The 23,404-nt window shown below is 34.9% G+C and overlaps 1 protein-coding gene across 1 annotated transcript in view; it reads left to right on the top strand.

The window, feature by feature from the left end:
- Positions 1–23,404, top strand: part of BIRC6 (baculoviral IAP repeat containing 6) — a 218,977-nt gene that overhangs the window by 144,261 nt on the left and 51,312 nt on the right. Inside the window, exons 59-62 of the mRNA XM_081797299.1 lie at positions 971–1,271; positions 3,876–4,093; positions 7,989–8,153; positions 9,021–9,189. Of these exons, the coding sequence (XP_081653425.1) occupies positions 971–1,271; positions 3,876–4,093; positions 7,989–8,153; positions 9,021–9,189 (853 nt within the window). The remainder of the gene's footprint in view (positions 1–970; positions 1,272–3,875; positions 4,094–7,988; positions 8,154–9,020; positions 9,190–23,404) is intronic.

The following is a 23,404-nucleotide window of genomic DNA, read 5'->3' as shown; positions in this document are numbered from 1 at the left end:
CAGTGCTCTTTTATTAATGTGGAGGGAGTATGGCTCATGGAAAGTTGTAATTACAAAGCACTTTATGTTTATTGAATGAAGTAGGGAAATTATTCCCTGTAATTACATGTACTGAGTATATATATATATATATATATATATATATTAGTTTCCTAGGGCTGCTGCAACAAAGGACCACAAACTGAATGGCCTGAAACAACAGAAATTTATTCTTTTACAGTGTAGGGAAGCTATAAGTCTGAAATCAGGTTGTCACCAGACCCATGGCCCCTGTGCAGGCTGTGGGGAAGAATCCATCCTTGTCTCTTCTTAGCCACTGGTGGTTGCTGGCACTTGGCATTCACTGGCTTGTAGCTCCACCAGTCCGATTTCTGCGTGTATTTTCACACGGCCATCTTTCTCGTCAAAGACACTGAAGACAGTTGTCACGGATTTAGGATCCACCCTGATCCATTTGCAGGGACCCTAGTTCCATACTGATGTAGAGTAAGAAATGAATGAATAAATAGGTGGAGAAGGGAACATTTTTACCTACAGTTCAGGGCCAACTAATAAATGTAGAAGGAATGATGGAAAGTCACCATTTGACACCCAATGTAATAATTACTGTTTTAGGCAAGAATTTTTAAAATGCTAATTCTAATTGATCAAAGTTTGGGGAGAAACAAGATACATAGATAGCCTCAAAGACTCTGTCTACAGATTCTTAACTAATTATAAAGGATAAAATAGTAACTTTATTTATAAATAAATGTATGGATGTGTGTATCTAAAGTAGAGATACGTGGCAGATACCACCACACTCATGATATAATTTAATTCCTGATGATTTGGAAGCTTTTTAAAAATACGTCCCTTTATTGGTCCTTTTATTCCTGTATTTGAAAGAGATCGTTTAAAATCACATCTTTAATTTGAGCCTAATGTTGAAACACACAAATAGCCAAGCAAAAATTTTCTTTTTTTTTAGGTAAGTGCTCCAGTGGTGACTTCTACCACTCAGGAAAAGCCAAAAGATAGTGATCAGTTTGAATGGGTGACCATTGAACAGTCAGGGGAATTAGTTTATGAAGCACCAGAAACCATTGCAGCTGAACCTCCACCTATCAAATCAGCAGTACAGACCATGTCTCCCATTCCTGCCCATTCTTTGGCTGCTTTCGGATTATTTCTTCGTCTTCCGGGCTATGCTGAAGTCCTACTGAAAGAGAGAAAACATGCCCAGTGCCTTCTGCGACTGGTATTGGGAGTGACGGATGATGGAGAAGGAAGTAAGTGTTTAGAATTATTAATGAAATTTAACATAGGTTGTGTAAAAGTTATTCAGATCCGTGCTTATTATTCATTATTTCTTTCACAGGAAAGCTACTAGATCATTTGTTCTTGGTAGTTTCATTCTAATGATACATACAACAAGCCCTAAAGAATCTTCATTTTCATTACTTTTTCATTCAAAATGTATTCATTGCTTACAAAACTGTTGGGCAGCATCAGAGGCAGTCAAAAATGAAGGAGGTATTTAGATCCTGCCCTCATGTAGCTAATGTTCTCCAGTAGTAGCAACAAGCAGTACATATAAGCATAGACTTAACAAGTTACAAAAGACTTGGGAGAAGTACAGTACTGTGAAGGCTCACAGGTATGAGACCATTTCCTTACTACCCAGCTATGTGAGTAAAGTGGCAGAGTAATTTTTAGTAGGGCCTTGAAGGATAGTCCATTTAAATAGGCTGAGATGAGCTAGAAAGAAGATGATTTGAGCAGTGTTTGTGTGCTCAGATTAAATGAGAGAGGATAAGTTAGCTGATGAAAATTTACATAAAAAGCACTGAGAGCTCATTCTAAAAACTATTATTGATAACAGATTGTGGAAAGTCTTATTAAGAACTTCAGATTTTAGAGCGCCTGGGTGGCTCAGTTGGTTAAGCGACTGCCTTCGGCTCAGGTCACGATCCTGGAGTCCCGCGTTGGGCTCCCCGCTCAGCGGGGAGTCTGTTTCTCCCTCTGACCCTCCCCCCTCTCATGTGCTTTCTCTCTCTGTCAAATAAATTAAAAAAATCTTTAAAAAAAAAAAGAACTTCAGATTTTTTTCTGAATAGTAATGAAAATTTATTAAAACGTATAAACCAAGTCATGATATGATGATAATCTTTCTTAAGAAAGTGAATCTGGAAGCAGTGTTTAGACTAAAGAGAACAGAATGTGGAAAGTAACATTATATAATAATTTATTTTGTAATATAATATTACAGAATAATAATAAAAAAAGATAGTAGGAAGGGAAAAAATGAAGGGGAGAATTGGAGGGGGAGATGAACCATGAGAGACTATGGACTCTGAGAAACAAACTGAGGGTTCTAGAGGGGAGGGAGTGGGGGATGGGTTAGCCTGGTGATGGGTATTAAAGAGGGCACATATTGAATGGAGCGCTGGGTGCTATACGCAAACAATGAATCATGGAACACTACATCAAAAACTAATGATGTAATGTATGGTGATTAACATATAATAAAATAAAATTTAAAAAAACTGTGGCAATTGTTTCCATTGGGCTGGCAATTTTATTTAATATAAAGGAACGTAAAAGAAAAGTCATAATTTAGGGTAGCCTAGCAAGTAGATTTTCAATCAGGTTACCTGTGATTATTCAGTTAATAACCATTCCATCTGAAAATTAATTGTTCTTAATTTTAAAATCACATGGTTTTGATTAGAGGTGAAGTCTGTCACATGCCAGCTAGAATACTGTTAAACCCTTACTACAAAGTATATTTAATCCAATAAAACTATGTGAATTTATTTGTGGATCCTATAACTCTGAAGCTATTAAATATTCAAAGTACATATTTTACAAAAAGCACATTCTTTTCTTTTGAATTTTCATGTTGATGGAATTCTTAAAACAGTGGTGACATTGGGACACCTGGGTAGCTCTGTCAGTTAAGCATCTGCCTTTGGCTCAGGTCATGATTCCAGGGTTCTGGAATCAAGTCCCACATTGGGCTCCCTGCTCAGCAGGGTGCCTGCTTCTCCGTCTGCCTGCCGCTCTCCCCTTGCTTGTATGCACACTCTATTGCTGTGTCTCAAATAAATAAATGAAATCTTTAAAAAAAATGGTGACATTATTTTAAATGTTTTTCTAATAACTTATTAAATTACATACTATAAATAGTCTTGGTTGTTTGGTTTCATATATAAACTATATACCTATTTCAGTAGATCAGGAATTTTTTTTAACTTAAGTAGATAAAGAGATACGTTTTATTTTGGTACTCTATCACAAAATGATAAGCAGAAAATTGTCTTTATATCATTTCACGCTTTTTTTTAGTGAATATACAGTGAATGTTTATTAAAAAGTATAATACTGATATCCGTTGTCTCATCCACCGTTCATGTAGTGGTGGTTTTTATTTTGGTTTGGTTTGGGTTTTTTTTGTTTAACATTCCTTTCTAAAGCTAGATGTAGTAGCAAACTGTATCACAGACCAAATAAAATGGTTTCACTCTTTCATTACTTGTTCATGGTGGAAACTATTCCCAAGGCAATCAGGAACTTTAAATGCTTCTATTTTAGTTATTAGGTTTCCGTTCAGTTTCTCATTTATAATAATATTGACGTAGTCTATATTAATTATCATATGTATATATTTCAACTTTTATTTGTTTACATATACTATGTCTTAAAGAGATTTTCCAGATACTTCTTATTATTAAACTTCCAGATATTATTCTGTTTGTGGTCTTTGGGTTGTTTTTTTTTTAAATAAATTTAATGATATATGTTATGTTGTCACTATTAATTTGTGACCTGTATATTGTTCCTTATTGTGTTCTTAAATATTTTTAATTTTGAGTTCTCTTTTCTTAATCTAGGTCATATTCTGCAATCTCCATCAGCCAATGTGCTTCCAACTCTTCCTTTCCATGTCCTTCGTAGCTTGTTTAGCACTACACCATTGACAACAGATGATGGTGTACTTCTAAGGCGGATGGCATTGGAAATTGGAGCACTACACCTAATTCTTGTCTGCCTCTCTGCTCTGAGCCACCATGCCCCACGAGTTCCAAACTCTAGTCTCAATCAAGCAGAGGTAAGTTCAGTTTTAATTATTTAGATTATGAAAAAGGTAAGTTAAATTCATGGAGTACAGAATGGAGTTTTTCTGAAATAATATTTCAGAGATTCGTGTATTCCTTCTTTGTTTCTAAAAGGATATTTAAAAGAGAAACTATGAACTAAGTGTTTTCTTCTCCATTAGGCTCTTTTAGAAACCATAAGTTAATCCATCTACTTGAAAAACAAAGATTTAATAGCTTAAGAAGCTTTCCCATTTACCAGGATATGCTGAATTTATACGGTAATCTCTCTAGAAAATCCAAAAATAATTAATGGTATAAGTGAGTTTAATGAGGATACAGTATCCAGGTTCAGTATTTTTAAAATAAGTTACTTCTGGGGCGCCTGGGTGGCTCAGTCGTTAAGCGACTGCCTTCAGCTCAGGTCATGATCCCAAGGTCCTGGGATCGAGCCCCGCATTGGGCTCCCTGCTCAGCGGGAAGCCTGTTTCTCCCTCTCCCATGCCCCCTGTTTGTGTTCCCTCTCTCGCTGTCTCTCTCTCTGTCAAATAAATAAATAAAATCTTTAAAAAAATAAAATAAGTTACTTCTGTATACCAGCAAGAATCATAAAATGAACTTTTTAAAGATACTTTTTTTAGCACCAAAAGGAGTAAATACCTGTGAATGAATCTAAAAAAATATGTGCAAGACATTTATGCATGAAATATGTGAAGTTTTTTAAAGAAACACTGGTCTTTAATAAACTGAGATCTTTGCTCATGTTTATTTCCATGGGCACAGAAAATAGAACAGTTCAATAATATTTCTTATCAAAGTGATCTTTATGTTTGATGGAATTTCTTATTTATTTTAGAGGAAATTGATAAGCCAGTTCTAATATTTTTGGGGAAATGCAAAGGCTCAAGAATAGCCAAGGCAGTTTCAAAGAACAGTATACCTAGTAGACTTACTATCAAAATTCATTATTAAGCTGTGGTATTAGTACAAGGATAGATTAGAAGCCCAGCAAACAATAGAGACTCCCTGTGTGTTTGGTTATCTGATATGATAGTAGTAACTCTGCAACATAATGGAGTAAGTATGATCTTATCAGTAAATGATGGTGGGGTCACTTAAATGTTCTTGTGGAACAAAAATGAATCTTTAAACCTTAATGTACTCTACATGCAAAAATTAATCTAACTAGATGATAGATCTAAACGTATAGTGCCCTTTTACAAAATATAACAGTGCCCTTTTACCAAAAAACATATACAGATATCTTTATGATCTTAGAGTAGACAGACTTCTTGAAAAGAATATTTAAAAAAGCACTAACCCGTAAGGGGAAAAAATTGAAAAAAAGCAACTATGTTAAAATTAAAAACTTTTTTCATCAAAAACACTAAGGATAGTGAAAAGGGAAGTCACACAATGGGATACCATACATAAATCTGTATGGGAGACGGTAGTTGGTTGTATCTGATGAAGAACTTCTATTCAGAATATTTGGAGAGCTTCAAAAATTACAAAAGGAAAAGGCAGAAAACCCAATAGAAAAATAGGTGAAAGGCTAGAATGGGCACTTACAAGAGGGGCTACCTAAATATCCAATAAATGTGAAAAGATGATCTGTTTCATTAGTTACCAGAAAAGTACAAATGAAAACCTCTAATACACTACAATTACACACCCATCAGAAGGGGTAAAATTCCAAAACCACAGTATCAAATATTGTCCCATCATCATTTGTCATAATTTAAAGTGAGTAGGATGGATAAAGTAATGTGGAGACAGTAGAAAGGATAAGGAAATTGTAGTCTACTATAAAATGGAATACTTTCAGGTGATGAAAGTAAACGGCAACAGCCACCTACACACAATAGCAGTGATGCATTTCACAAGCACAACTAAAATGCCGTGCATAGTGGGATGTATATACAGTGTGACTCCACTTTTATAATGTTCAAAACTAGACAAATTGAAACTAGTGGCTAGAGTTTCATGCTTAGGTGGTAAAATTATAAAGAAGAGTAAGGAGGTAATGAGTATAAAAAATCAGGATTATAGTTAACTTTGTGGAGGAATTGAAGGTTTGTCGAATAGGCAGTGGAGAAGTGGCAAAGTCGTATGTGCAGTAATCTAATTCTTAGCCTGCATAGTTAAGTTTTTGCAGTTCATTAAATTTTTTTGTTTTTTTCTGTGTATATGTTATACTTTATAGATCTTAATAAATAACTTTTTATCAATGGTATTCTGTTGTTAACTGTTTATATGGTAATGAAATTGTCATTCATTTAACAGTTTATCTTATAAAATCTGAAAGATGGCATTTTCAGTCATTTATCCATAAAACTAAATTGCAGGTCAATTTATGAAAGTGTTGTACATAATATTCTTCCTTAGAAAATATTCCCATTAAAAGAAATGAAAAGCATTGGTATTACTTTTAAATAACCCTTGAAACTAATCTTAATTGCAAATGTTTTTGAGTGTACATAGTATATTTAGTGAAAACTCTTTAAAAGAGGATGCTTGTTATAGAATTAATTTTAATTTTACTGTCCACAAAAATAATAATAAAGAATCGACCTTTACAGAGTTTGAGGTTATGTTAATAAAGCCAGCGGTTCTCAGTAATTTCTTTTGTCTATACACCATTCACATTTTTAATATGTCCTCTTTTGCTAAAAGAGATTTTTCTATACATCACATTCTGAATAAGAAAGAAATTGAGAGGGGTGCCTGGGTGGCTCAGTTGGTTAAGCGACTGCCTTCGGCTCAGGTCATGATCCTGGAGTCCCGGGATCAACTCCCACATCGGGCTCCCTGCTCAGCGGGGAGTCTGCTTCTCCCTCTGACCCTCCTCCCTGTCATGCTCTCTGTCTCTCATTCTCTCTCTCTCAAATAAATAAATAAAATCTTTAAAAAAAAAAAAAAGAAAGAAAGAAATTGAGAATTATTCCTTCTAGAAATAGAAGCAATCTTGCTTACTGTGATTGAAAACATAGGACACCATTATAGAATTCTCCTAAGATATGCTTGTACTGGATTCATCCTAAGGGATCTGGCTCATATCCGTATTTCTTTCACTGTTTTCTCTATTTAATTTTAAGTCATTGACACTGTAGTCTTTACTCCGTGTTTTACTGATAAATATTTTAAAATTTTTATTCTTTTTTTTTTTAAGATTTTATTTATTTATTTGACAGAGAGACAGACAACAAGAGAGGGAACACAAGCAGGGGGAGTGGGAGAGGGAGAACCAGGCTTCCCGCGGAGCAGGGAGCCCGATGCGGGGCTCGATCCCAGGACCCTGGGATCATGACGTGAGCCGAAGGCAGATGCTTAACGACTAAGCCACCCAGGCGCCCCTATTTATTTATTGTTAAATAGACACATTGGTTCTCCATTTTCCCCTTCCCGCAGTCCCTGGCAACTACCAGTCTGTGTTCTGTCTCTCTGTATTTACCTACTGTGTGTATTTAATATAAATGGAATGGTATAGTATGTTATCTTTTGTGTCTGTCTTCTTTGACTTAGCATGTTTTTGATGTTCATCCACAAAATAGCGTACGTGTATCATTTTTTATTACTTCTTATGGCTGAGTAATTCTATTGTATGTATATATATCACAGTTTGTTTATACATTCTTCCATTGATGGGTATTTGGGCTGTTTTGATTTTTTGGCTATTATGAATAGTCTTGCTGTGAAAACACATGGACCTGTATTTGAGTATCAGTTTTTATTTCTTTGGTTATATACCTAGGAATGGAATTGCTGGGTCACATAGTAACCCACTATTAAATTTTTTGAAGAGTCCTCAGACTATTTTCTATAGCAGTTGAACTATTTATGTTTGTACTGATAAATATTTTTGAGGGTAAATAAAATCAGTAAGAAGTTTTCGTTTTTTGTTATAAGCCACAGGTATCAAGCTCTCATAACCCTACATCAACAGAAGAACAGCAACTGTACTGGGCCAAAGGGACTGGCTTTGGGACAGGCTCTACAGCTTCTGGATGGGACGTGGAACAAGCCTTAACCAAACAGAGGCTGGAGGAGGAGCATGTCACCTGTCTTCTGCAGGTGTGCTTACAAAGTTGATATTGTCAGGGATAATAGTTAAATTATTTTTTTTCTATTTGTATTGATTTTTAAGTATTGATAACTATCCTGCTCATCCTCAGCTACTTCCGTAAAACATATTATGCTCCTTCCTCTCAGTACATTTAAGATACCACTGGACAAAGATTATTCTTCCCTACTTGTAACTATAAATTTCTTCCCTCTCAATTAGCTTCTACACTGAGAGGAAAGTGGCAAAGATGAAATTATCCAGTAACTGGAAAATGTACCATATCTACCTCCCTCCAGTCATCTTTTCATCTAAAGTGCTGTGTCTGGACTCTTAAGGAAAAAAAAATTTATTTATATCTTTGTTTCTCATACTGCTTTATTACTTTTCTAGAATCAGGCAAGTTGAACGAGTATGGAAAATCCTGCAGCACCAGTATGAGAAGGGGAGGTGCTTAAATATTAGCTTTAGTCCCTGCATCAACTAATTGACTAAAGGAGGTCAAATCTTGGAGCCTTATTTTCTGCAATTGTAGAATGATAGGCTCATTCTAGTATAAAATTCTAAGATCACTCTCAAAATGTAAATTGAATCTAGTCAATAAAATAAATAATATCAGAATTGCTGCTAAGGTTTTAGTTTGTGTTCTCAGGTGGACTCTTTTCTATGTCTGACTGAGTACAGTATACCATCATGCTAAAAGCACACCCTTCTCTTTTGAAAATCTGAAGAAAAGAATATCTTGTTTTTAAAAGATAGACAGTGACTGACTTGAAAATATAAACTCTTGGTACTCAGATTTAATATCTAACAAAATGTGGGTTTTTAAAGTGTGTGAAGCTAAAATCCAATGTAAACCCAACAATTGTTATTTTTAGGTTCTTGCAAGTTATATAAATCCTTTGAGTGGTGCAGTGAATGGAGAAGCCCAGTCATCTCATGAGAATCGAATCCAGAACAGTAATGCCCTTCCTTCTGTACTTCTAGAGCTGCTCAGTCAGTCTTGCCTCATCCCAGCGATGTCCTCTTACCTACGAAACGATTCAGGTAAATCACATTGTCATTAGTCCTTTGTTGACTTATTTTATCATCTGTTAAAATAATAAGGTACAATTGAAGTATTTGGTATTAGTCTTCCCCAATATATGTAGGTATAAGATTAATGGATTTATTTCTTAAAAATTATTCTGGAGATACTTAGTTGTTTTTAGGGGCTCCTAATTGGATAACTGTGTTGGGACCTGTTCTGGAACACAGAATAAAAGTTTTCATTATCCCTTTGTTTTAACCTGTGAATGTACTGTTTTTAAAAATAAGGTATAACTGAAAATAATAGGGCAAAGGTGGGCAGCTTCATGACCGTATTCTGAGCTAAATATGGTTGATTGAACTTCTGTGCATTTTAATGTTTGTCTCAAACACTATACAATTTCAGATGATGGTAATTTGAAGAAAGGCAGATAATATAAATTATTCTAATCCATAGGTACTTGATAATAAGTACTGAGTTTTACAAATTCAGTAATAAAAGTACTATAGTTACTTTCCATTATGCAACTGATAATTGAAACTAGTTAAAATTCTGAAATTAGTTCCAAGAATTGGTATTCTTTTCCCAAATAATAGTAGAAAGTTATATTTTGTTTACAGTTATTGCCAAAAAAAACAAAAAACAAAAAACAAACCAAGCAGTTAATATCTCCTCCTTTTAGCCAAGAACTTTTAGGTTTTTTGTTTTTGTTTTCAGCTGTCTGTTCTGCTTCTTATCTCTGCCTTTATTCATATTCTTACTTGTAAAAATAGAGGTTTACCTATTTAATTAGATTATTAAGGAAGGATAGGTAAGGAAAGTGATGGGAATAAATCTTGAAGTCTGTTTGGTGCTTGGTAGCAGTTTAATGCACAGTTGGACAGGATGGAAAAAGGTCCTTGTATTTGAAAAGGGGTAATTGCCCCTTATCTTCTACCATTGTGGAGATTATTGGGCTTAAAAGCAGATAGTTCTCTAGTCTACCTTAAACTTCCTCATAAAAATGTTGAGGTGATATATTATTTAGATTGATTTTGTTTTTCCTCTGACCTATTTCATACATCACATTTGTCTTTTTTTAAAGTAGATGTCAAATATACAGTATATTTTTTGATTAAGTAAAATATTTAGAGCTATAAAACAGATATTGGTACCAAAATTTAATATTGGATTGTATAAAGAAATTGAATAGAGTGATAAGGTTTTTCTTTATCTCCTTCCACATTATTAAAATATAATTTTATTAATCATTTCACTTTTAAAATGTATATCCTCAAAAATTTTAAAACTTGTTCTATAATTCAGTCTTTGTATAACACTGAGTTTTTATGTTTATGGTTCAGGGTCAGAAAGGAAATCCAGTATTATCTACTTTTACTATTTAAAATAATGTATTCATGTAAGGTGCAATTTCTGGTAAGTATGTATGTTAATAAATTGTGATTTTGGTAACCATCTGGAATTACAGAGACTTTGATACTCTATCTTGGAGCTATTTTAGAATATTAATATGACAAATCAGAGTTTGACCTTTCCTTTGTGACATACTATTTACCTGTAAAAGGTGGGTTGTTTTTTTTTTTCCTCAGCCCAAGGTTTAGATTTATGTGCTTGAATCTGGTACCTTGTCCAGTGGTATAATTGGAATTGATACATTCATATTTGAATGTGCTAACAAATTATTTTGAAATAATATTTTAAGATAAATTAAAGTTAAGATGAGTAGGTCAGATAATTTGGTAGCACACCTCTTAAATGATGTTTTCAGTGATCAGAAAATATTTCTTGAGTTTGGGATGTATTCTGATCGTTTGTTGGTGAGAAAAGTATGCTCATTTAGAATATTCTAAATATGAATTGTTTTTCAGGAAAATATAGCTTCATGTTACATTAGTAAATGTGTTACTTATGTAATCAATTTTGGTTAAAATGTTAATTAGTTTTCTAGGTAGCATTTTAAAATCTGAACAAATTATCTAGTCATTTTTCTTGGAACTTAGTAAATTCCAATTTTAAGGGGCACCTGGGTGGCTCAGTTGGTTAAGGACCTACCTTTGACAAGGGTTATGAGCCCAGGATCCTGGAATTGAGCTCCACATCGGGCTCCCTCCTTGATGGGCAGCCTGCTTCTCCCTCTCCACCACTTGTGCTCTATTATACTCTCTCTCTCTCTCTCAAATAAAATCTTTTTTAAAAATTCCAATTTTAGAAAATTAGTCTGTATCCGTTTTCCAGTTTTATCATTTGCCTATAGCATATTATTTTTGGCAGTTTGGGGTGGTGGGATAGGGTAAAGTATCCAGTCTAGAATCTTCTACTTTATTTAGTTGTCATATCTCTTCTCCTTTAATCTGAAACATTTCCCAGCTTTTCTTTGTCTTTCATAATATTGACATTTTTACAGAGTACACCATTTATTTCATCGACTCTCTGGCAAGTTGGTATTTAAGTGTGAGAGCAGTGCTAATAATTTCACTTGTGACATTATATTCAAGGAATGGTTTGCTTACATCACTAGCAGATAATATACAGAAACACAGGCATAATGCAGTAGGCTCTTTTAAGAGCTATAGTCAATAGTGCACATTTCCTTTCTGTTATATGTTTTTAAATGATAGGCGATCAAGACAAGAAAATATAGAAACATACAGTAGTTTATGTTCCACTTTTCATTGATCTGCCATTAACTATGGAATATGGTTTCTTACTCCCTTCCCACCTCCTTTTTGTCCTTTTTCTTTTCCGGCTCCTAATGTACAAGTTAGGTACTTGAAAATCCTTTAACTTTTCTTTTCAATTACTGTTAAAAATCGATATGAATACCAGATTCTACTCCTTGTTTCTTTTTTTTTTTTTTTTAAGATTTTTATTTATTTATTTGCGAGAGAGGGAATGAGAGACAGAGAGCACGAGAGGGAGGAGGGTCAGAGGGAGAAGCAGACTCCCCGCCGAGCAGGGAGCCCGATGCGGGACTCGATCCCGGGACTCCAGGATCATGACCTGAGCCGAAGGCAGTCGCTTAACCGACTGAGCCACCCAGGCGCCCTACTCCTTGTTTCTTTTAATAAAGCCTTCAAGTTCTCATATTGGAAGGCTTGCATTGTAACAAGGAGGTTAGCAATAAGTCTGTTTTATTTTGGTGAAAGTTTAAAAATTGGCCAAAAATTTTAAGCGATTAACAATATGCTGACCATAGTGATAAGCAGTAATTGCACATAGTAATTGATCTTCACTTTTAGCTGTGAACATCTTTGCATCGGAGGTAAAAAAATGAATACTGTCAGTTGCAAAATTATTACCAACATAAAGAGTGCATACTGATTCCTTAGGGGAAAGGACAACCTTTTTTCCATTATTGACCTTCTAACGGTCTGTAACTGAGATACTGATCCTATTCTTCAGAGAGAGGTACTGGTTATATTTATCATTAAATTTGTTAAATTTATTTTCATTTTTTTTTAAAGATTTTATTTATTTGACAGAGAGAGATAGCGAGAGAGGGAACACAAGTAGGGGGGGTGGGAGAGGGAGAAGCAGGCTCCCCGCTGAGCAGGGAACCCGATTAAATTTGTTAAATTTAGTCAATAAGTAATTCTCAACATTTTTACTTGTAGCATGATAATATCTTTGCATTATTCATCCAGTATGTTAGTTTTAGGTAAATTTGTAAAATTTAAAAATTACTTGATGCTCTTACGAATGTGTATATATCTGGAGCTTTATACAGACTTACTATTGTTAGGAGAAAATCCTAATTTTTTTTTTTTTTAAGATTTTATTTATTTATTTGACAGAGAAAGACACAGTGAGAGAGAGAACACAAGCAGGGGGAGTGGGAGAGGGAGAAGCAGGCTTCCCGCTGAGCAGGGAGCCCGATGCGGGGCTCGATCCCAGGACCCTGGGATCATGACCTGAGCCGAAAGCAGACGCTTAACGACTGAGCCACCCAGGCGCCCCAATATTTCTTTTTTTGTAAATTAACTGTTTCAAGAGGAATTTATTATTATTATTATTATTAACATATAATGTATTATTTGTTTCAGGGGTACAGGTCTGTGATTCATCAGTCTTACACAGTACATAGCGCTCACCACAACACATGCATACCTCCCCAGTGTCCATCACCCAGTCACCCCATCCCCCCAGCAACAGTTTGTTTCCTGAGATTAAGAGTCTCTTATCGTTTGTCTCCCTCTCTGGTTTCTTCTTGTTTCATGTTTTTCAGGAGGAATTTTTAATAACCTGATAGTAGTTTTCCTACCTTTCCTACCTTTTCATATATTGGCCTCTCTCTGTTGGCCTGAAAATGGGTAGAGAAGAAAATGTACAAGTTTGTCGTAAGTTACAGAATGAAGAAATTTTTGGAGTGTTTGGTTTGGCGGCATCACAGGGGCAGTATAAGTCTTCATATTTAGTCTTCAGATTTTCAAATGTTACAGCATGGTTCCAGTTACTTAAAATAGATGAGTACATTTGAAGCTTATTTTAAATAGTTCTTTTTATGCTAACTAAAATAAAGACATCTGTTAGTGTTCTTACTTGGTTTTGTACATTAAATCAACATGAAATCAGTAACATAACTCGGTGTTGGCCAACTACATGTATCAAACAGTTGTTAGAAAAACTATAAAACAGCAAATTGAAGCTAGAGCTTCAAGGTGGGTAATTCAAACAAGTAAGTGAATTAAATGTTTTATCTCCAATATCAATTTTCAAAGGAATGGTAAAAACCCTTAAAGAGAGAAAGTAGGTAGGTAGATAGGAAAATCGTTGTATAAAGAATATGTTCATTTTAGCTTCTGTCTCTCAACATTCTGACTTCTCATAGCCATGTTATTTTGAAAGCTGCCTTGTAAACAAGGATCATTTTTTATTCAAGCCGTGGTTATTAACATTTATGCTATTCAGTAAGCATGCTGTTATCCTGCTGTCCACTAGATGGGGATCCTGTTTCATTGCTAGCAATACTTGGTTAAAAAAAAAAAAACGAGGTATGAATGTAGAATGTTACTTTAGGGTTCCTCACCCTCACCTTGTCTCTGTACCATTTTGGAAAATGACATACTGTATTTTCACAAAGCAACATCACTGAGCACATTAAATTACTTGCCATTAATTATCATAATGTTATAAAATCTCTACCATTTTAGTGATGGTTTCATAGCATGGAGGTAAATATAATTTCAGAAAGGGAAATTTGAGTTTTCCTGTTAAGTCTCTGCCAATTTATAGATGAGGAAGGGATAAATGAGAAAACTGAAATCCAGAGAAATTTATTCTTTTGCCCAGGTTTAACTGTTTAGCAGTAATATGGCCATTATTAAACTCACAAATTAAAAAAAATCTTTAATTTTATCTGAGAAAGAGAGAAAGCAGGTGGGGATTGGGGGGGAGGGGCAGAGACAGAGAATTTCAAGCAGTGGAGCTGATGCATGGCTCTGTCTCAAGACCCTGAGATCATAACCTGAGCCAAAACCAAGAGTCAAGACGCTTAACTGACTGAGCCACCCTGGCACCCCACAAATTTTCAAAAAGAAATTTTTTTTAAAGATTTTATTTATTCATTTGAGACACAGAGATACAGAGAGAGAGAGAGAGAGAGAGCGCATGAGGAGGGGGAGAGGCAGAGGGAGAGGGAGAAGCAGGCTCCCCGCTGAGCCAGGAGTGTGATGTGGGGCTTGATCCCAGGACCCTGGGATCATGACCTGAGCCGAAGGCAGACGCTTAACCATCTGAGCCACCCAGGTGCCCCCAAATTTTCAAATTTTAAAGCAAGATAGAAAATGGCTTTTTTCAGTACGGAAAAAGAGAAATGAATAAACATGATATATTAGCAGAAGGTAGAAATGAGAGAACAAGCACAGGACTTTTTTGTTGGGAACATTATAGAGTATCTACCAACTTGTCTAGTTGTCTTAGCTAAATGATGTGTATTAGTATTAAAATTTTCTCATTTTCACAGTATTGGTTTGGTAGTTCCATAGCTAGCTATAGTGGGACAAAACCCATTATTGCAAGCTGTATTACACCATCTGATTTCTCTCACACTTTATTTGATATGTTTAGAGTTCTCATCGTATCTTGTCTTTCTAATACTTTTCAAAAAGTCAGGACTTAAGTTTAATTTCATGAGTATACTGTTTGAGAATAAAGTTAATTTTGTTGTTATGGCAAATGTCTTAATTTAAATATGACCACATTCTTTAAAACCTGAAGTTATTACTAAAAAGTTAATTCACAGTAAATGTACAATTGGAAGCATACCCATCTTCTCTCCCCAGCCACACATCTACCCCTGTACCCATCTTTCTGGCCTTAAGGGCAGCAAATTCAGGAGGGTCTAGTGTTCTTTGAGAGCTTGGATATTATATTAGTGTTGTGCCATGAAAAGCTAGTGGTTTATCAGTAGAAAATGAGTAATTTCATCATTTATGAAAACTTATTTTTGCTTATTTTACTGATATACATTGCCTGGGAACAAATAAGTAGAAATTATTGAGCCATTATGACACATAGTACTTAACTTTGTATCTTAACAGTTTTCTTGGTAATGGTTTATTTTAAACTTTTGAGTTTTATTATGTGTGTTTCTTTGCACTGTTTTAATAGTCTATAAGAAATGGGTTAAAATTTTAAAAGATTCTTCTGCTAAGTAGAGTTGCATGTCATTTGTTTTTTAACCCCAACCTGTGTTATAATATGGCCCAAATTTTCTTGAAAATTAGCGGAGTACAAAAAAATTTGGACTGCTTGCCTATATTTAGTGTATTTATTTCTTTATGCGATTTAAAAACAAGATACTTTTAGCACCTATGTACCATTTATTTCATTTTTGGTAAAAGAGTACAGAATGCCAAAATTTTGATCATGTTAGTATCCACTTAGAGTGTCTTGCCCATAGGCGTTCATCAACAAATGTTACTCCTTTTTATCTGAAATTCTCATATTTGTCAAAGGCATCCTATGTGGGAATAAATATCTTTGGTATATAATACATCACTCTATCTGTTAAGTAATTATTCTGGTAAATTTTAAAGGGGGGGAAGAGGTTGCTTTAATTAAAATTTAAATGGGTTTCCAATTGATTTTATTTGTACAAGTTTGTAAGGATAAAATATCTGCAACACGTCAAAGATACCTTCCTTGATTAACCAAAGTAAAGTGATCCTTCCCTTCCTATTAGTTGCCAGTGTACCTAATGCTTATTTTTTCACTTCTCACATTGTAGTCCAGTTATGGTATAAACTTTCTTAATGAAATTCCACCTAACCAACTTGCCAAATTAAACATAATTCTTCAATTCTTCTATAAACACCTTGACTTGTATATGTATATTTCTTTTCTCAATAATTAAATTGTAAACCTATTAAAAGTTAGTTTTGTTTCCAAATTTATGCTGCTTGTATTACTATTATATGATTAAATATTATACAAACTAGATGTTTATATGATAAATAGTAGAATACTTTTTTTAAAAGACCCCATAATAAAGGAATTGGCTAAAACAGTTAATTAGGTTTACATTGAGAAACTATAAAAGATTTCAGAGAGAGAGAGAGAGATCCCCAGTAGAATGCCCTTCCAGCTGGGTAGAGCAAGTCGACCCTGACTTGTTTAAAAAACATACATACCTTGATCCTCTGCTGGAAATCTTTGATACTTTGATGTGGATTTTTCTCTATTTCATTCTTCTTGTCTAGTTGCTGGCTTAACTGCCAACTACAGTCATAGTTCAGCATATCTAGGGTTGACATGAATCCCCAAAATAATTTGTTGGCTAAGGCTTGGTTGAAGAGTATCAACTCAATAAATTAAATAATTGGAAAATTGCAAGGGAGATGAAATATTGTGTATGAATTGTTAGGTGCAGAAGTTATTTTTATCAACGTATTTATATGAAACTCATTGATGTTTCCATTATAAGCACTTACATATGATAGAGTTCGTGCTAATTATATATGAAACTCGTAGCGTAGCAGTAAAATACCTTGTTTATTAATGGACAAATATTCTTTTTTTTTTTTAATTTTTTTTTAAAGATTTTATTTATTTATTTGACAGAGAGAGACACAGCGAGAGAGAGAACACAAGCAGGGGGAGGGGGAGAGGGAGAAGCAGGCTTCCTGCGGAGCAGGAAGCCCGATGTGGGGCTCAATCCCAGGACCCTGGGATCATGACCTAAGCCGAAGGCAGATGCTTAACGACTGATCCACCCAGGCGCCCCAATGGACAAATATTCTTCATGATATGTGCTCACTTAAGATGTCTTTTCATTGGGGCTCCTGGGTAGCTCAGTTGGTTAAGTGCCTGCCTTCAGCTTAGGTCATGATCCCAGGGCCCTGGCCCCGCATTGGGCTCCCAGCTCAGCGGGAAGCCTGCTTCTCCCTCTCCCTCCCTGCTTGTGTGTGTGTGCGCTTGTGCGTGCTCTCTCTCTCTGTCAAATAAGTAAAATCTTAAAAAAAAAAAAAAAGATGTTCTTTCAGTAATTTCATTTGCAAGTATCTTAATTGCAGAGCCATGTTTTATTTTTATTTTTATTTATTTTTAAGATTTTACTTATTTATTTGAGAGAGTGACCGAGAGAGAGAGTACATGAGCAGGGGCAGAGGGAGAGGAAGAGGGAGAAGCAGACTCCCCTGCTGAACAGGGAGCCCCATGTGGGGCTCGATCCCAGGACACTGGGATTATGACCTGAGCCAAGGGCAGATGAGCCACCCAGGTGCCCCTTGTTTTTAAATATGTAATAACAAAGAATAGTTTTTGGTTTATTTCTTCAGTTATGTTCTAGAATTTAAGAATATTCTGGGTTAAAAATAAAAAGTCTTTCTCCCTTACTTTACCCAATGTTTATTTCAGCCTTTTTTTAAAACTGTATTTTGTTCAATTATAATTTCTACAACTTGATCACGTAGAGGAGGAAATACAGTTTATCAGATCAGTACTAAAAAATTGAACTATCTTTTAAATAAATTAGTTTACCAATCATGTATTTGTTATGTGATTATCTTTTAAGATATGCACATTAACCACATTACTTTGTAGGCTTATTAATTGTAAATAATTAGGGGTTAAATTTTAGTATTTAAATACTTGAAAGGATTTATAATTTACAGAGAAATAATTTGAGGATCTCTGATTGCTTTGTTTCCATGTGATATGTCCATGAAATACAGAATGATTTTATGTTTCAAGTTAGGCAAAGTAAGTAGATAAATTCCTTAATTGAAAATTAAATATTTGAATAATGAATTTATTTAGTTTTCACATTAGTTTTGAGTTCACTTAAATTCTGTAAACAATATTTTATTAGATTGAGTTGAGATTTTTACACTTCAGATGAGCTTGTATTTTGTTTTTGTTTTTTATTACTGAAATTCAGTAGAGAAAGTCAACACATGAAGATGATTCATCAGGAAAAAACAGGATGCTTTTTTCATGTAGTGTTTATATTCTATGTACTCTTACAGTTACAGTTGCATACCAAAAAATCATTATAAAGCAGGCATTTCTCTTGGGATATTAAATATAAATCCAAAAGAAGATGTCATTTTGAAAATATTCAGTGTTTATTAATGCTGACTAAATATTTTCCTGTACATTTTGGTAATCTTATTTCTCATACTAACTAAATTTCCCTAGCCTATATTAGGTAGATTGTTAGTTGGCTTAAAGGAAACATATATTTAAATATAATTTAATTGTAAATAATACATATTCAATATGTGCATTTAGAATAATGTCTGTGGCATTTTGGCTTTTGTGTCTTGTTTGTTTTTGTTTTGTTTTTTTATTTTTTTATTTTTTTTAAAAGATTTTATTTATTCATCTGAGACAGAGATAGAGAGAGAGAGAGAGAGCACGAGCAGGGAGAGAGGCAGAGGGAGAGGGAGAAGCAGGCTCCCTGCTGAGCCAGGAGCCCGATGTGGGGCTCGATCCCAGGACCCTGGAATCATGACCTGAGCTGAAGGCAGACGCTCAACCATCTGAGCCACCCAGGCACCCCTGTTTTGTTTTTTTAAAGATTTTATTTTTAAGTAGTCTGTACACCCAGTTTGGGGCTCGAATTCATCAAGAGTCGCATGCTCCACCAACTGAGCCAGCCAGGCATCCCTTGTGTCTTGTTTATATTACCAAATCTTGTATGTTTTCTGGCAGTAAATCTTTGTTATCCATCTTTATTGCTGCAGTTAGAGCAAGGCACTTACCCTGGAATGTGTGTCATAATCTTCAGGAAATGTACTTTTTAAAGGATGTGCTTAGAAATCATTGTCATGAGAGCTGAATTTTGTCCTGAATGCAGCTCCATGAAAAAGACCATCAGAGTGTGGTATAGACATAAAAACAATTAGCAAGAGATGAAGTGCTGTCCCAATAATGCCTAATATGGCCAAGATAGACTCTTCTTTTTCTTCTTTTCTTGCTTCTTAACATCTTCTGCTATAGTAATGACAGAAGTACCCATTTTCTTGGTCTAGAAAAAAAAGAAAATTGTGAAACAGATCTCTAGGAAAGGTACCTTTGAACATGTAGAGAAATAGTAAATAAATTTATTATATTTGTTTCAATATGCATTTCTATTTTAGTCTGTTAACATGATGGAAAATGATAGAAAATGAGTTATTTTAGTAGAACTTCAAATCTTTTATCATTTCAACAGTTCAACAGAATAATAGAAAATTAATGAAAAGGCAAACATTAACTTCTACCATTTATATATTATTCTTTTTTTTTTTTAAGGTTTTATTTATTTATTTGACAGAGAGACAACAAGAGAGGGAACACAAGCAGGGGAGTGGGAGAGGGGAGAAGCAGGCTTCCCGCGGAGCAGAGTGCCTGACCTGAGCCGAAGGCAGATGGTTAACCGACTGAGCCACCCAGGCACCCCATTTATATATTATTCTATATTGAGTAGCTATAAATTTATTTTCAAGTTTTTTATGTATATGTAAGCTGACATATTTAATGCGAATTGCTGTCACTTTGTCTGATATGAATGTATAATCATCACATTTTAGCCTAAATAATGAAGTTACTAAATGTCAGGGTTTTAAAATAATTAAAAGAGATGGGTTCCTTACCCTACATTGCATCAGGAATAAAGTGTTATCAGATATCCTGCTTAGTCTACAATAGTGATGAATGGATCTTTTTGTGGAGAGCTTCTGTTTGTACTCAGAGAAAAAGAAGTGAAGAAAACTTGGACAGGCTTCATATTGAAGATGGCAAATGTTTTCAGTTCATCCAGAGGGATGGGTTTTCTCCATTAGTAATCCATGGTATATTTCACTGTAACTATTCCATATAAATTGATAGCTTCTGCCAGTAATAAGCCAAATGGTAAATGTGTTCCATTTTTGTCTTAGAATTATTTTTATACATGCTGAATGGTGCTTCATGAAAAAAATGCAAATGTTTATGATTATTTCTTATGAATTTTCTGTCTGATGAATCTTAAAACTCCTGTTTGAGTTATTTGAATATCCTTTTCTCTGTTGAAATAATAATTACAAATACATAAAAAGAATTTTATTCTTGTATCTAGTACTAGTTACTCATTTTTTCTTTATAAGATTTTATTTATTTATTTGAGGGAGAGAGAGCGTGTCAGCATGAGGGGCAGAGGGAGAGCGAGAAGCAGACTTCCCACTGAGCAGAAAGCCCCATGCGGGGCTCGATCCCAGGACCCTGGGATCATGACCTGAGCCGAAGGCAGACGCTTAACGACTGAACCACCCAGGTGCCGCTAGTTGCTACTTTTAAATTAGTAATTTTCTCTTCTGGGAATAATTATAGTATTATCACACATCTGTATCCTTAGTTGTTGAAAATTCCAAGGTATTTTTCAGGTATTGCATAATTCAGCAACCAGGGAACATTGGAGCATCAGGATGGTAGTGACTTTGCTTGCATAGTAGTAAGCAGTAACACTGAACATGCACTTGGTACTTCCTGAATAAAGAAGGAGCTCTAAGCTACCCTTGCAGATATAGCATTGCATAACAGTGTTGTGCCCCTTGCTCTTTCTTTGTCAGCTGGTCAGATTTAATCCTGTAGTAACAGTGAAGTGTGCATGTAGACAGAAGCAAAGTATAAAGACACCTAAGGGTTTTCTGATACAGCTCTTCAGGGCAAAAAGAGGATTAGAAAATTCAAGATTGAAACAATTGCTCTGTTTTGTATTTTAACAGGCAGGTTTTCTTTGTTTGTTGCATTTATTGACTCCTTTTGTTCACTGAACGCCCAGCCATATTAGTTTAAAAGTACATAACTAAAAAAGAGAACATAAATTAGCTTCTCCTTAGTTTTCCAAATTCTCTCTGGCTATATTCAGAAATAAATCTTTTTAAAAAAATAAAACACAGGGATGCCTGGGTGGCTCAGTCGGTTAAGCATCTGCCTTCCGCTCAGGTCATGATCCCAGAGTCCTGGGATCAAGCCCCGCATCGGGCTCCTTGCTCCGCGGGGAACCTGCTTCTCCCTCTGCCTGCCGCTCCCCCTGCTTGTGCGCACGCTCTCTCTCTCTGACAAATAAATAAATAAAATCTTTTAAAAAAATAAAAATAAAACGCAAATAATGCAAAATTAGATTGGTAACCATGTTCCAGATTCCAGACATAAGTTGCTTCACAGACGCGTTAATACCTCTTAGAATTTGACTTTAAAAAGAACGCACTTGTTTATGCAACTAGTTGTTATCAGGAAAAATGCTTACATGACAAAACCTTGACATTTTAAGTGCAAAATGCTTAAGAAATGATACAGTAATGAATTTATTTAAAGTTCTTTATAAATCAGACCCGGAGTTTTATGTCTCACATTGTTCGAGCTATTCTCAATCTCATTGTCCATTGTTTATTGCCCTGTCTCCGTAGCTTTTGCTTCCATTCCTTTTATGAAGAGAATATATTCTAGTTTCGTAATTTAAGATTCCCAGTTGGCCCTTCCTACTACTAACTTAATTGAATGAAATAAATGCCATTTGAATAAAAGGAAATACCATGTTTCATTCACTTAAAAGAGTTTCTCTATGCCCATTTATTTTTATATTAAAAAAAATTTCAACTGTCAATCATACAGTGCTTGCAAACTTATCATATCTTTTGCCCAACTCCTCTTTATTAAGTTTTAGCTTGCCAGGCTGTCCTCAGCATTATTTTTATAATGGACAGATAGTTCTCATTTTGTGCTTTTTCCTGTTGTTCTTTTTTTTTCCCCATATATACAGATTTAAATTTTTCCTGTTGTTCTTGATAACTTATAACCATTTAATTACTTTTTGAAAATCAGTGTGTCTTGGATTAGTTATATTCTTGTATAATTTTATCTAAAATACTATAATTGAATGTAGTTTAGTTATTTAATATACTTTATTTTTTTAAAGCAGTTGTAGGTTTACAGAGTTCCCACATACTCCCTCTCTCTTCTGCTCCTAGTATCCCGTTACTTATATCTTGCATTAGTGTTACAATTGATAAAATAAGAGTGATATATTATTTTTAACTAAAGACAGTAGTTTACATATAGTTTCACTCTGTTTTGTACAGTTCTGTGGGTTTTGACAAATGCATAGTGTCATGCATTCCACCATTATAGTATCACACAAAATAGAGTCACTGCCCTAAGAAACTCCCTGTGCTCTGCCTATTCATCCAACCTCCCTCTCACCCTCCTGAAACCTCTAGTAACCACTGATCTTTTTACAGGCTACAGTTTTTCCTTTTCCAGAATGTCATATAGTTGGAATCATACAGTATATAACCTTTTCAAATTGGCTTCTTTCACTAAGTCGTTTTTTCACTAAGCAGTATGTATTTGAGGTTCCTCCATGTCATTTTATGGCTTGATAGCTTGGATATTCAACAGTTTACTTACACATTCACCTTTTGAACGGCATCTTGGTTGTTTCTGGGTTTTGGCAGTTACAAATAAAACTGCTGTAAACCTTCATGCACGGATTTTTTTTTTTTTTTAAGATTTTATTTATTTATTTGAGAGAGAGAGAATGAGATAGAGCATGAGAGGGGGAAGGGTCAGAGGGAGAAGCAGACTCCCCGCCGAGCAGGGAGCCTGATGCGGGACTTGATCCAGGGACTCCAGGATCACGACCTCAGCTGAAGGCAGTTGCTTAACCAACTGAGCCACCCAGGCGCCCATGCACAGATTTTTGTTACAATTTTTTTTTTTTTTTAAGATTTTATTTAGGGCGCCTGGGTGGCTCAGTTGGTTAAGCGA

The sequence above is a fragment of the Leptonychotes weddellii genome, chromosome 10 (assembly GCF_054177405.1).
Source record: "Leptonychotes weddellii isolate Sample4059 chromosome 10, ASM5417740v2, whole genome shotgun sequence".
In the NCBI taxonomy this organism is placed as follows: Eukaryota; Metazoa; Chordata; class Mammalia; order Carnivora; family Phocidae; genus Leptonychotes; species Leptonychotes weddellii.
Note: the sequence above shows the minus strand (reverse complement) of the source record. Positions and strands in the feature narration are given on the sequence as shown.